This window comes from Carettochelys insculpta, chromosome 20 (genome assembly GCF_033958435.1).
Source record: "Carettochelys insculpta isolate YL-2023 chromosome 20, ASM3395843v1, whole genome shotgun sequence".
Classification (NCBI taxonomy): Eukaryota; Metazoa; Chordata; order Testudines; family Carettochelyidae; genus Carettochelys; species Carettochelys insculpta.
The window spans coordinates 18,395,177-18,409,956 of NC_134156.1; the positions used below are offsets into that span (position 1 = coordinate 18,395,177).

General features: G+C 40.4%; 1 protein-coding gene across 1 annotated transcript in view; it reads right to left on the reverse strand.

The window, feature by feature from the left end:
* Positions 1 to 819: 819 nt before the first annotated feature.
* The window catches only part of PITPNC1 (phosphatidylinositol transfer protein cytoplasmic 1), a 250,262-nt gene continuing 236,301 nt past the window's right edge, over positions 820 to 14,780 (reverse strand). The window contains exons 9-10 of the mRNA XM_075014752.1: positions 4,582 to 4,700; positions 820 to 946 (exon numbers count right to left, since the gene is read on the reverse strand). Coding sequence (XP_074870853.1) covers positions 941 to 946; positions 4,582 to 4,700 — 125 coding nt within the window. The 3' untranslated portion in view covers positions 820 to 940. The remainder of the gene's footprint in view (positions 947 to 4,581; positions 4,701 to 14,780) is intronic.

Below are 14,780 nucleotides of genomic sequence, written 5' to 3' on the forward strand. Positions count from 1 at the left end.
AAATACACTATAAACAAGAAATGGGTGCAATTGTTTACAAATTCTGTGAAAGGTATAAATAGTCAAATGGCCTTAAAGTCAGTATTATTAATTACAACTGGAGCCTTGGTACATTGGTTATTTAGTTTTAAAAAGTTTAAAATTTGTGTTAGCTAGGCCCCAAATCCTGAGTCATATTAAGCAACATCTGAATTTGAATAATTGCTGATGGTGTTCAAGTATCAATGAATAGCAGTTCAAAGAATTATGATTAGACATGATAAGCCTGAGAGGAGAAAGACTTTTAGAAATTTTAATATAATGGAAAATTGGATTTTTGCCTTTTTAACTTAACCTTGCACCTAAATTGACATTAGTTCCCTTCAGAAATCCTTGCCAGCTTTATTAACTACCTACAGCATTTCCAGTCACAATTGCAGGTTATTCTCAGACTATTTAATTTCACAGTAATAGCATGTGCCATATGGCTTTGAGCTTTACTTTGGGAATCAGAATATATGAACTATGTTCTCTTGCATGCATTTATTTAAGGGATTTAAGGAACAAGTCTGAGTAAAGAAATCATCTTTCTAGATTGGTAAAATCATTAAAAAAATGAACAAACCACCACTATGAGCTCTGTAAATGTTAAGTTACTCTTGTTCTGGCAGACATGGCTTGTCAGAAGGAAACATGCAGTGTTAAACTTAAAGTGTTTTTTTCTCTGGATCTGGAAGTGTGAGGGTTTCCGGAGCAGATTTTTTCCGAGGTCGGTCTTTGGGAACTGCTAGGAATTCAGGAGCATCTGAGGATAGAGGAGTGGATGGAGCACTAGAAGGAGCACTACGGGTTGACGAAGGCAGGGAGATATTAGAGATAGCTATTGCAGGTGGGAAAATCCCTATTTTCTGGTTGGTGGCTTCCTGAGTTGCACGTTCAAATTCTCGGACTTCATCCATCGTCATGTCTTTAATGAGAAAAAAGAAAGACAAATGGAAAGTTAGAATTTTTTCAAAGATGATTTGAGTAGCTCCATTGAAACTATTGTCATCCATATCTAAAACAAAGGGTGTGTTCTCGTCCCATTGCGAGAAATCACGTATTGAAATTTCACTAGAGTTAATAGCTGCTCTGGCCAAAGTTTTTGTAAAAGGTCACTGATTATAGGTGCCAGGATTGATACACCATTAGGCCTTATTATTAGTGGTACTGAGCACCCATAGCATATTGAGTCCCTAGGCAGAAGAAAATGCTTTATGTCTTTCAACAGGTGCTAGGTGTCAAATTGGACATTCAAAAGTGAAAGCACCTAGAACAAAGGGCCACTTCTGTAAATGCAGGCTTATGCGGAAGGTCTTTCCCAAACAAAAGGCCATGTTCTCCACTGCTTTGAATTGGGTAGTTGTACACACCTCTGGAATTAAGTGTAAAAATGGTATGAAATCAAAACTAGGAGCATTACACACCTGCTTTGCACAAGTTTAAATGATGGCACAAGGTGCTACATAATGGAGAATCAGGCCAAAAGAATGCTTCCCAGTTACCAGAGAGAGCCTTCTCACATGGACATGAGTGAATGGCTTGGATACACAGACATTACTGCATAGGTCCACAAGAGGGCAGAGTACACCCAGAATAAACATGTTCCAGATAGTGATGCAAAATTTTTCTAATAAAATCCTAAACCAGGTGTGACTCATTTGGTTTTTCTGTACAAACTCAGAAGTCAGGGCAGGTTCAGCAAAAGATCAGCAAATCTTTTCTTAAGCTTAGAGTTGCTTTTGGAGTGTCATGTAGGGGTTTACTGCTGTAATTCAAAGCAAAATTGAAATGTTTCTACCAAGTTTCCTTTCGAATTGTAGGTTCAACTGAAGGACTGAAACTTAGCCTGAAATTCACAGGATGTAAACCCACAAGAACCAGCACAGAAAACAGGCTCACACAAAGCTCCTGCAAACTGGAATGGCTGAGTTTTGCACAACTCTAATCCCTAGCTCTCTAACATATATACATATAATATATACATTTCAAGTACTTTAAAACTTCCCTATAAACATTCTGCAGGATATTCTATTACACGTGATGATAGTTCCATGGAATACATATTTAAAGACTGCTCAGGAGAAGGGTTTATTTGTGCTGCTATGGCATATGTCTATATTACTGCTACTGCTGTTAGCCTCCTGCACTGCTTCATACTAAGAGTATGTCCACACAGCAGCTGTGAGCTGTAATTTCCAGCTCATGCACAAGTATATTTGCTGTCTTTCCTCAAGATCATGCACTAAAAACAGCAGTGTGGCTCTGTCAGCATGGGTAGTGGACGTTGTGTTAGCTGCACAATACAATCCCACTTGACCACTCGCCTGCTAGTTTGTATTCAGGCAGCTTGCCCAAGCTGCAACCCATGCCGTTGCAGCCACAATTGTTAGTGTGTTCTAGCTCCAGTGGAGCTAGTGCTTGTACAACTACCCAAGCTGGGAACTACCCCTCCCAGTTGCTGTGCAGACATATTTTAAACAGCATATTAACAAGATGCCATGAAGAAAATGGTCCTCATAGCCATCTGTGAGGATGGAGCTATGCGGCTAATTAATTAACACATTCTGTTACAGCCATAGTTAGAGAACCCAAAAAGTTGTTACAGTGTTTATTGTATTTCTACAATGGAGGAGCAATCAGATACACTATTTTATTTTCTCCTAATGGTTGTATGCTATCTGGTCACAAAGAAAAAAAACATATTCTCGTGACCAATATTCCCTCTAATTTTTTCCATCTGTAGGCAGAATGAATTTAGCTATGTGCACTGAGGCATGCAGATGTGCATCACCAATAGAAAACACATGCTGCTTGCTGTGGGTGCTGTGGGCACTCTGCTTTTCAGCTGGGCAGCACCTGAATTTCTCCCGGGCGGCCGCCCAAGCGCTCAGCTTACAGAGAACAGTGCTAATGACACAAGGTGACCCCCCTTATTTTCATGTTACACCACTGCGTGTACATGGCCTTGACTGTAGAATGTTTCTTGACGCTGTTGTATGAAAGAGGCTTTATGCTGCATTGTAGAATCCTGTAAAATAATCAAAGCCACCTCCCCGCCATTCTGTGCCAGTTTGCCTGCTCTTCTCCAAACCGAGTTTATTGTTCCAGGGGCATATTCAGTCTACAGGCAGCTCGTATTCCTGGGAGTGGAAGATACTTAAGCCACGTTCACCCCTGAGGTAAGGGGGTGAGATATGCTGATGAGCTCAGGGGAGCCCACCCACTTGCACCAGGAATAATTTTGGCCCTGTTTTGCTCATTTATGTTTTGCTTAATGTATGTTACGTTGCTAGTAGGGTTTCTGCACTTAGGGCCTGATGCAAAGCCCACTGAAGTCAATATGAGTCTTTACATTGACTTCAGTGGGCTTTGGATCAGGCCTTTGACAAAGAAAAATAAAACAAAACATGGCTTCACTATGGGGAGAACTGTAGAGAGGAAGATTCCTCAGTAATTTGCCCTCAGAGTGGAAGGCAGACCAATGAAAGTCCTACTGTGTGCCCATCCCAGCACTGGCAATTTTAGGGGCAGAAGGGGGCTCATCCCACCTGCTCTTAATGTTTGGTTCGTAGTCTATACTTGCCTCATGCTGATAAGCGATCAAGTAAAACCAATCCTTAGCCAGAGCTAAGAAGGGCTCATGAAGATATGATTTCAGACTGTCATTTTATTATTACCAAAGGCCAAATTCTGCCTTGAAAATACTGGTAGTTTTGCCTGAGTAAAGTGTGAAAAAGGACCAGATTTTTTTCTATTGAAAGACAAAAGGACCAAAACTGGAGGTCTTTAGTCTGAGCCTGATTCTAATCTCTCTCACTGCTGTAGACATCAGGAATAATTCCGAAAAAATCAATGGGAATTCACCAGTTTAAATCTAGAGTTGTATTTGTGTAAATTTGGTATAAGAATCAGGCCCTCTGTGTTTGCTGAGAGGAAGTCCTGAAGCCACTGAGAGTTTTGATTGAATGAGGACTGAGCAACGACTAGCCTCCACATATTTATTTGGAGGAAAAAAAAAAGCAGCATTTATTCCCGTGGATTTTGACTTGACTAGAACTGCCAGAAATACGAACATTTTAAAACAGAAATATCACTGTATCTTCTCTTTCAGGCTCCTACTTTGCAGCTTATCAAAGGCAACATTGCAAATGATCTTGAAGGCAAATGAAAAACTCATTTAACCTTTTTCTTAGCATTACAATTTCATCAATACCACAGAACTTTTCCACTCCCCATGTTCCTGGCTGTTTGACAAATGACATCTGAACATTGTTCCGACTAAAATTCCTTCTCGTGCACCCAACATAAGTTTGAGGATTTTGTTCTCCCAGAAGATGGGGAGTTACGAACCTCATCCTGCCCTCTTGTAGCTCAATGGGAATTTAGGGTGCAAAAAAATGCAAGATTACATGCTACGGCAATGATTCTGATTCCACTAAACATCAAGTCTCCTGTTCACTTCAGTATGAGCAGGATCATATTTACAGAACGTGATTCTCCTCTGATTCATGAGAGCGCATTAAGTGAGGGTGGACAGTACGTTTTTAAAAAATGACATACACTTGATTTGGCATGGCTCTCTATTTCATCCACAGTAGATGAATGTTGATTGCAAACTTTAATGTTGGTTTTTTCATGCATATTTTTCTCGTATTCTCGAACATCATCCATAGTCATATCTGCAAAAAGTTCAAAAAGTTGGCATGTTCCATTAATTCACTGCAAACTTTAATTAAAAAGGAAGGCGTGAGGATAGATGGTCTGTCAGCGGAAGCCAAAGATTAAAAAAAAAAAAAAGCAGGGAGTAAACTATCTTTATGAAAGCCGACTCATAAAGGTAGATAAATCAGCCAAGGAAGGTTTAAAGGGGTTAAGTCAAAGGGAGTCATAGAACAGGGAGGAGTGGAAATTGTTTAGGAGTTCTATGTGAAGTGAGTTAGGCAAAAAATGCTGGAGTGCAGGCTCTTCTATAGGAAAGATCTTCTAAAATGACTTTAGAGGATCCCCTACAATAAACAACACGATATTAAGAAATATATGGATTTACTTACCTTTCCAGGAACTTTCTAAAAGAATTCTATAGCATTAACTTCAATATTGCATAATACGTTTCAAAAAAAAAAGAGACCTTCATTGCTGAAGCATACCACGGCTGTTTCAGAAGGTAACACACAATTACCACACTGAACAGTTTACCAGTGAAAACTGTAATAATTTTGTGTCCTCAGACCTTTGGAAAGACTATCCAAATCTCACAATGCAAGCCAATCCTTAACACCAGGAAAAATATAATTGTGTGAGTATGTCTGGCACTGTGAGTAGTATAAAGCTATTGAATAAAATGGTATGTAATGGAATTGCAATACATAGCCTGACAATCTGTCCTGTATTAGGGGGGACAGTCCCGTATTTGGGATGTCAAAAAGGTGTCCCTATTTATTTTTTAAAAGGGACTAATTGTCTCATATTTTGGCCCTCCCCCCAACCTTCCACCAAGCCGCGGGGGAGTGTGGGTGGCTGCTGCATGACTGCCACTTCGCCGGGGCTCCTGGGGAGGGTTGGCAGCTGCCGCCTCCTTCCCAGCTCCCCAGGCTTGGTGGAGCTGAGAGGAGCAGCTCCCCCGCACCGTATCTCCCTGTCCCAGATTTGGGACAGGGAGATATGGTCAACCTAGCAATACATGGAAAGTCTGTTCAACGTTTTGTGCCCTTATTGAATTATTTAAATCCTGCTTTACAAGAGCACTATGCTTTCATATTTCCATATGTGCCATTTCCAATAAAGAGATGGTTACTGAAGTGTAGACAGTAGCTACAGAAAATGTAGCAATTTACCAACTACCTGAGTAGAAATAAATTGTGTTTGGGCTCTTGCTGCTCAAATTTTTCTTAAGTGTTTTGCATATTATTTGGATTTATAACTTTTTATAACTTGCCATTTATTATATAGTTTAAGACTTACTTCATACGTCAAGAGTATGCTTTTAAGATATATCATTTATAACAGCAACAGAATTCAATACCATATTACTAGTGGATCCTTTTTCAGGGAGAATGAAAGACTGCTCAGCAATGATCAAAGTGAAACATATTGCATTACATTAAATGACCCATACATTTAACCTGTTCTTTGTCCTAGTAACAGAAATGAAAACAAAACTAATAAGCAATGTAAATAGCATGCTAAGAAGCATTTTTGCCAAGCAAAGGACATGCTCTTTATTAGTAAAGTTTTGAGTTAACAATACAGTAAAAAACAATTTTAATTCATAATGGTCATGTCTACACTGGCAGCCTCTGTTGAAAGAGGTTACGGTCGACAGAGAAACCTTGGCAGGTACCTTTGGTGACTGATAGCATCTACACACAAAAGTAGATTGAAAGATCAAGCCTCTCTGTTGACAGAGAGTAGCCAGACTGCCCTGCCCTCTCTCAACAGAATGGCTGTCTGGAAGCTCTGCAAACAGGGCTGCCTGAGGAACTGGAAGCCCCCTCTGTCAACACAACTGTCTACACAGGCACTCTGTTGACAAAACATGGTCAACAGAGACACTATTCCTGATCAGGAACAAGAATAACACTGCCAACAGAACAGCTGAGTGTTGTTGATAAACTCTTGATAGAGCATTTTAGCCATGTAGCTGCTCTGTGAGTTTTGTCGACCAAAGCCCAGTTTTGTCAAAAGAAGCTGCCCATGTAGATGTGGTCCATAACACTAAATACATTTCAGTAAAATCAATAAGACATATTAATACGAAAGTTAGTAAAAACTGCTATTTTCCTTTTTAGTAGCTGAGTCTTATAAACAGTGGGCTAGATCCTTAACTGGAATAAATTGGTGTAAGTGCATCAAGCTAATTTGTCTCCTTTGAATTATGCCATTTTAGGATCTAGATCAAAGCTTTCAGCTTAAAAATTAACACGCGCATCAAAGGGACACTGATGGTTTAAAATTTATATATTTTCCTTATGTTTCTAGCAATAATGAAATAACTAAAAATGTAAAAGTACTTTTTACCATATAGTATGATTGTTTACTTGTGCATTTCACTCAATTTGGTCAGTGAACCAGTCATTTAGCAATCAATTTCACTTTCTGATTCCTTCAGCTTAGCGTAGTGCTTCAATACTTGGATTGTAAATCGTGCAGATAAATATTCAAATTCTCCTCCAGGGCTTACTATTTTTTTAAAAATAAAACTTTCCTGCTAATATTAATTTGTAAAGTCATCACATTTATTTTGCTAACCCTAGATTTTGGGCTTAACCTGCCTCATAGAGTCCCTTGAAAAACATACCACATAGTTTCATAAAAACTCTGGTATTATGAGTAAAAAACTAAATAACGGTGTACATTAATAATTTGTTTATTTCTGAAAACAGTATTTTCAATAGGTGGTTTTGAGGGTACAGTATGGAAATGTGTGGTTAAATTATTTACTCTTTTTTTTTCTTTTTAAACTTTTGAATATGTGTATAAGTGCTTTGCTGAAGAGGTGGGATTCCTCGCAAACTGAATGTACACATTTACACTTTTACCTGAACTAAGGCCCAAAAGCTGATGGTTTTGGATTCCTATTGACAGTCTTGTGACAATCTCTCCTGTGAACCTACATCTACAGAAACCTATCTACTTGTAACAGCTATCCTTCAGGTAGAGTTTCTGATATGGATTCTTTACTACACTTGATCATGAAGTCCTAATTTAGGCTCAATGCTCCTTTTGAAGTTAAAAAAAAGTTCACATCCTTGGTGTGCGTATACTGATGTAGCGCCAGTAAAATTAATGGACTTACGCTGATTTATTCAAAAAGAGGACCTGGCCTGGGAAAGTTCTGTCCGTGTAAGAACTGCAAGATTGTTTCCTGTCATATACCAGTCTTTGAGCTTACGCTAGCTCGGCATGCTGTAATTTAAACAATGCTAACCAGATTCTAATTTTTCTTTTTCTTTTTTTTTTTCTTTTTAAGTTAGATGATAAACTTCAGAGAACACAGAAACAGATGGGCCAGCCTTAGCAGGGATGTACTAAGCACTGTATATGGGCTTGATCCTGAAAGCTGATGAACATTCCAGCCCTGATCCTGAAAAGCCCTTACGGCATATGAGTAATCCCACTGAAATCAGTGGAGTTACTTATATGAGATCAGTCTTGTAACTTGTTGAATGACCTCTCTCATGCTGATACAGCAGGCATGTAAATAAATGCTTAGCTTTACACATATATGTGGTATGGCGGCAAGATGAGGGCGGAGGGAGAAATGTGGATCTGTAAAAGGTAAATGTATCAGAACAAGAGTTTAAAGATAAATGTTTCCTTTCATCACGTGGCATAGTTTCATCTTCCACATCGCAGCAATAGCTGAGATTAAATAGGAGGTGGAATATGAATGAAGCAAGCTGGAAAAATATGATATCCCATGCATTAGAAAACTATGGTTTTGCCAGTCCAAATGGGGTTTACCTAGTAACTAACAATCCACATGTGAGTCAGGAACAATGAAGAGTGTTAAAAATGCATTCACAAGCCACAGATTTCATTTGATAGTTAAGACTGTCATATTTCAGAGGGAGGTGTGCTCTATGATGTCAGGAGCTGGCTAGCTTTCCATGTATTTTTAATGGTCCATCACCTCAGCATCCCTGTGCCAAGATTCCTTGAAATGATGGGTGCTAATTCTGGCTCAGACACTAACTCTCCCTGTGGTCACCTTACTTAACCTCTTCCCCTTCAAGGTCTTATCTGTAAAATGCAGATAACAGTACTTATTCCAGAGTATGTTTAGAGGATTTATATTTGCTTTGAAGATTATCAACCTTAAGGAGTATTATCCAAGTCTTTCCGAATCTTGTAGCTCTCTTCTGCTGTGTTTGCTGATTTTCTCTCTTATTTTGGGGGAGCTTTCTTCTTTTGTGTCTCTGATAATTAGTAAATTCAGTTTATCTTAATTATGATCTTTGGGGCAATCTGCTAGGATTCTTCCTCTTTCTTCTGAATTGTCTTCTCAGTTTCCATTGTTTTGTTTGTGACTCTCTCCCCAGCCCCTCCAGTCTCTGTGTGAGGTTTAAGTCGGGGACAGGGGGGAGCAGTTTGAGGATGAGTCTTTCCCCTGCCACAACTCAGATTAAGTATAATAATAAACTATAATAAATAAACTGTTATTATTTTATTAATGTATTTTCCCTTTTTAATGGAATAACTATTAATATATAAATGTGAGGGGGCACAGTTTTATATTCTTGCCTCAAGTGCAAAATTAGCTAGTTACTACATTGCTTCTCCCCCATCCCCCTGTTTTTGAATTGCCTTGGGTCACCAAGACTTCCTGAATTGTCAGAATGGGTCCCCATCTGGAAAAGGTTGGGAACCACTGAATTAGAGCTTATGAAAGGCAAACCGAACTCTAGTGTTGTGGAAATTGTTAAATCTTATAAGAAAAATGAACACTGTTGATCTAGTTTAAAGAAATAGGTGTTAAGACTGGAATCTGGAAAACTCTGAGAGGGAACCCACTGGAAAATATCTCACATTTTAAGTTGTTTTTCTCCACTTCAAAAACAAGTAGCATAGGTGTGCTCTTGGTAGTGATAAAGAACTGGTATAGACAAAAAGTCTTTGGTCTTATGAAGGCATGCAAATATCTCACACTGACATGACAGGAGGAAACACAGTGTGAAATAAATAGCAAACACCAGAGCACCATATTATAGGTAAGAATTGAGAGAAAAGCGGATGGATGTGTTATTGTCAGATCTGCAGTACAATGAAAACATTGGTACATTGTCTTTTTTTCAGCACAGCTGCAACGGTTTATTCATTTTGAGTCTCTCCTTTCTTCTGAACAATGTATAAGAATGCAAATTTCTTGACTGAAAAACAATTCACTTGAAAATTTAGTCTCGATGGTATAGAGTACCATCATAATTGTAAATATGGATTTAGCCAGCACTTTTAATTGAAATACATGAATTTTTTGCCAGGAAATTATAAAATGAATTCTGGAAAAAAAAATCTAAAGGTACAGACATAAAGTTCATGAATCTTGCATATGCTTCTTGAGTATTATCTGACTGATTACCCAAAAATTCCATAGAAATGCCCTCACAGTATGGCTACGTCTACACGTGAAGCCTACTTCGAAGTAGCTTATTTCGATGTAGCGACATCGAAATAGCCTATTTCGATGAATAACGTCTACACGTCCTCCAGGGCTGGCAACATCGATGTTCAACTTTGATGTTACGCAGCACCACATCGAAATAGGTGCAGCGAGGGAACGTCTACACGCCAAAGTAGCACACATCGAAATAAGGGTGCCAGGCACAGCTGCAGACAGGGTCACAGGGCGGACTCAACAGCAAGCTGCTCCCTTAAAGGGCCCCTCCCAGACACAGTTGCACTAAACAACACAAGATCCACAGAGCCGACAACTGGTTGCAGACCCTGGGCATGCAGCATGGATCCCCAGCTGCAGCAGCAGCAGCCAGAAGCCCTGGGCTAAGGGCTGCTGCACACGATGACCATAGAGCCCCACAGGGGCTGGAGAGAGAGCGTCTCTCAACCCCTCAGCTGATGGCCGCCATGGCGGACCCCACAATTTCGATGTTGCGGGACGCGCAACGACTATACGGTCCCTACTTCGACGTTGAACGTCGAAGTAGGGTGCTATTCCCATCCCCTCATGGGGTTAGCGGCTTCGACGTCTCGCCGCCTAACGTCGATGTTAACTTCGAAATGGTGCCCGACACGTGTAGCCGTGACGGGCGCTATTTCGAAGTTAGTGCCGCTACTTCGAAGTAGTGTGCACGTGTAGACACGGCTTATATGAACAAAAATGAAAACAATCATGGCTTAATTTTTGTCTGTCTATATTGAACTAAACATATCAAAAAGCAACATAAGCGTTTCAGCAGTGTCTTCTCTGATTTGCTTGTGTAAATCAAGTACTTGTGACTAGAACCTGTTGTACAAACAACACTACATATGTAATGCAACAGTTCAAGGTACTGAAGGAACAATAAAATATGCATTAGTTGCTTGTTACTAGCAATTAACACTTTCTCATTTGTAGCTAGGGAACACAATCTGAACACAGATATTGTGTGTTTTACAAAAATGTATGAACACTGATCATGGCGTGAGGATCTGTGGAGATGTGGGCAGTGCACCATATAAGGAAGTAAAGCTTGCTTTCATTTGATTAAAGATGCAGAAGCCTCTTACTAGTTTATGTGTCCCTAAATTAAAAAAAAAAGAAAGAAAAATAAAAAGAACCATTTTCAGTCTGCCAGTATTTTATGGCCACTACACCACAGCACCTACTTCCTCACGCTTTATCAAAGCTGTACAATAAGTTAAGCTGTGATTTCAAAAGGAAACTCTTCTCTACTTTCTGATAATCCATAGCCCAGATTATGCCCAGATATTTTTCTGGTGTAAATTGGTATACTTTCACTGAAGTCAAAAGAGTTATCCCATTTTACACAACTGAAGATATGTGATTGGATTTTAAGGTTAAAGAATATTTCTGGGCACTGAAGAAGGATAAACAACATGTTTATGTTATGGAGACTGGACTAGCCTTATGGTGTAGACACAGCCTATGCTGACAACACTTCCTCAAATGAAGTTAGGCCTTGTCTACACTTGAAATGCTATAGTGCCACAATTAAATGGCTGCAGCTTCAGTGCTAGAGTGCTTCAATGTAGATACTATCTATGCTGACAGGAAGGGTTCTCCCATTGGCGTAGATAATCCACCTACTAAAGAGGCTGCAGCTAGGTCAAATTCTTCCATTAACATAAGGGCCATCTACACTAGGGATGGGAAAAGTTGGTTGGCTTAATTGCACTGCTCAGGGGTGTGGATTTTTCATACTGAGCAACTTAATTTTCTAGTGGAGACCAGAGGCAGGCCTACACTACAGATTTACACTGGCACAGCTGCATTGTAGCATGTCTGGTGAAAGCGTTATAAGACACAGCTCTACTGTTGTCTTAACACCACTTCTATGAGAGACAGTAGCTATGTTGGCAGGAGAAGCTCTCCTGCTGACATAGCTCTGTCTACATTGGGGGTTAAAGTCAGTTTGATTCAAAACGCCTGTGCAACATACTTATACTGAAGTAAGTATGTAGAGTGAACCAAATCTTAGCTATGTTGACAGGGGCCTGCCTCTTCCTGCCCCTGCTCTGCCCCTCCCAGCTCCCACTTCACTCCTTCCCCAACCCCCTGCTTTGCCCCCACCATACCCCCATTCTCCATTCCACTCCTTCTCCCAAACTAGTGCCTGGCGCCAGCAGCAGGAGTCAGGCCCACCCCTATGCTCACCAATGGCAGTGGGAAGCAGAGCAATCCAGCCCCAGTCCACTCTGCTCTGCTGGTTTCCACCTGTGTCACTCAGGGGCAGGGGGGAACCACCCCTGCACTCACCAGTGGTTGTAAAAAGCAGAGCAAAGTGCTGGCAGAGTGGACTGGGCAGGGCTGAATCACTTTGCTTCCCACAGGTGCTGGTGAGTAGGAACATAAGAACATAAGAATGGCCATACTGGGTCAGACCAAAGGTCCATCCAGCCCAGCATCCCGTCTGCCGACGGTGGCCAATGCCAGGTGCCCCAGAGAAGGAGAACAGAAGACAATGATCAAGTGATTTATCTCCTGCCATCCATCTCCTGCCCTTGTTCTGAAGGCTAGGGCACCATACTTTATCCCTGGCTAATAGCCATTTATGGACCTAACCTGCAAAAATTTATCAAGCTCTTTTTTAAACCCTAATAGAGTCCTGGCCTTCACAGCCTCCTCGGGCAAGGAGTTCCACAGGTTGACTGTGCGCTGTGTGAAGAAAAATTTCCTTTTATTAGTTTTGAACCTACTACCCATCAATTTCATTTGGTGTCCCCTAGTTCTTGTATTATGGGAAAAGGTAAATAATTTTTCTATATTCACTTTCTCCACACCATTCATGATTTTATATACCTCTATCATATCGCCCCTCAATCGCCTCTTTTCCAAACTGAAAAGTCCCAGTCTCTCTAACCTCTCCCCATATAGGACCCGTTCAAAGCCCCTAATCATCTTAGTCGCCCTTTTCTGAACCTTTTCTAATGCCAATATATCTTTTTTGAGGTGAGGAGACCACATCTGCACGCAGTACTCAAGATGTGGGTGTACCATAGTTTTATATAGGGAAAGTATGATATCTTTTGTCTTATTATCGATCCCTTTTTTAATAATTCCTAACATCCTATTTGCTTTACTAACTGCCGCTGCACACTGCGTGGATGTCTTCAGAGAACTATCCACTATAACTCCAAGATCCCTTTCCTGATCTGTCGTAGCTAAATTTGACCCCATCATGTAGTACGTGTAATTTGGGTTATTTTTTCCAACATGCATTACCTTACACTTACCCACATTAAATTTCATTTGCCGTTTTGCTGCCCAGTCACTCAGTTTGCTGAGATCTTTTTGTAGTTCTTCACAATCTGTTTTGGTTTTGACTGTCCTGAACAACTTGGTGTCATCTGCAAACTTTGCCACCTCACTGCTTACCTCATTTTCTAGATCATTGATGAACAAGTTGAACAGGATCGGTCCCAGGACTGACCCTGGGGAACACCACTAGTTACCCTCCTCCATTGTGAAAATTTACCATTTATTCCCACCCTTTGTTTTCTGTCTTTTAACCAATTCCCGATCCATGAAAGGATCTTTCCTCCTATCCCATGACCACCTAATTTACATAAAAGCCTTTGGTGTGGGACCGTGTCAAAGGCTTTCTGGAAATCTAGGTATATTATGTCCACTGGGTGCCCCTTGTCCGCATGTTTATTAACGCCTTCAAAGAATTCTAATAGATTAGTTAGACACAACTTCCCTCTGCAGAAACCATGCTGACTTTTGCCCAACAATTCGTGCTCTTCTACGTGCCTTGCAATTTTATTCTTTACTAGTGTTTCTACTAATTTGCCTGGTACTGATGTTAAACATATCGGTCTATAATTGCCAGGGTCTCCTCTAGAGCCTTTTTTAAATATTGGCGTTATATTGGCCATCTTCCAGTGATTTGGTACCAAAGTGGATTTAAAGGATAGGTTACAAACCACTGTTAATAACTCTGCAATTTCACATTTGAGTTCTTTCAGAACCCTTGGGTGAATACCGTCTGGTCCTGGAGACTTGTTACTATTCAGCTTATCAATTAACTCCAAAACCTCCTCTAATGTCACTTCAATCTGAGTGAGTTCCTCAGATTTGTCACCTAAAAAGGCTGGCTCAGATTTAGGAACCTCTGTAACACCCTCAGCCGTGAAGACTGAAGCAAAGAAATCATTTAATTGCTCCGCAATGGCACTGTCTTCCTTGATCGCTCCTTTTATGTCTTTATCGTCCAAGGGCCCCACTGCTTTTTTAGCGGGCTTCCTGTTTCTAATGTATTTAAAAAACATTTTACTATCGTTTTTTGAATTTTTGGCTAGCTGTTCCTCAAAATCTTTTTTGGCTTTTCTTACTACATTATGACACTTAATTTGGGAGTGTTTCTGCAGGGCCCCCCAGAACCCAGGGCCTGGGACAGTTGCCCCAAATTGTCCTGTGGACAGGACATCTCTGGATATGTTGATCAGGGTATGTTTTTTTTCATATGCCTGACTGGCCTAGCTGTGCTGATAAAACTTTTCAGTGTAGACCAGGTCTTAGAATCTCTAAAGATTATTCGTTGAAAGATTAAGGCAATATTCCCTTGCACCTCATGGTAGTT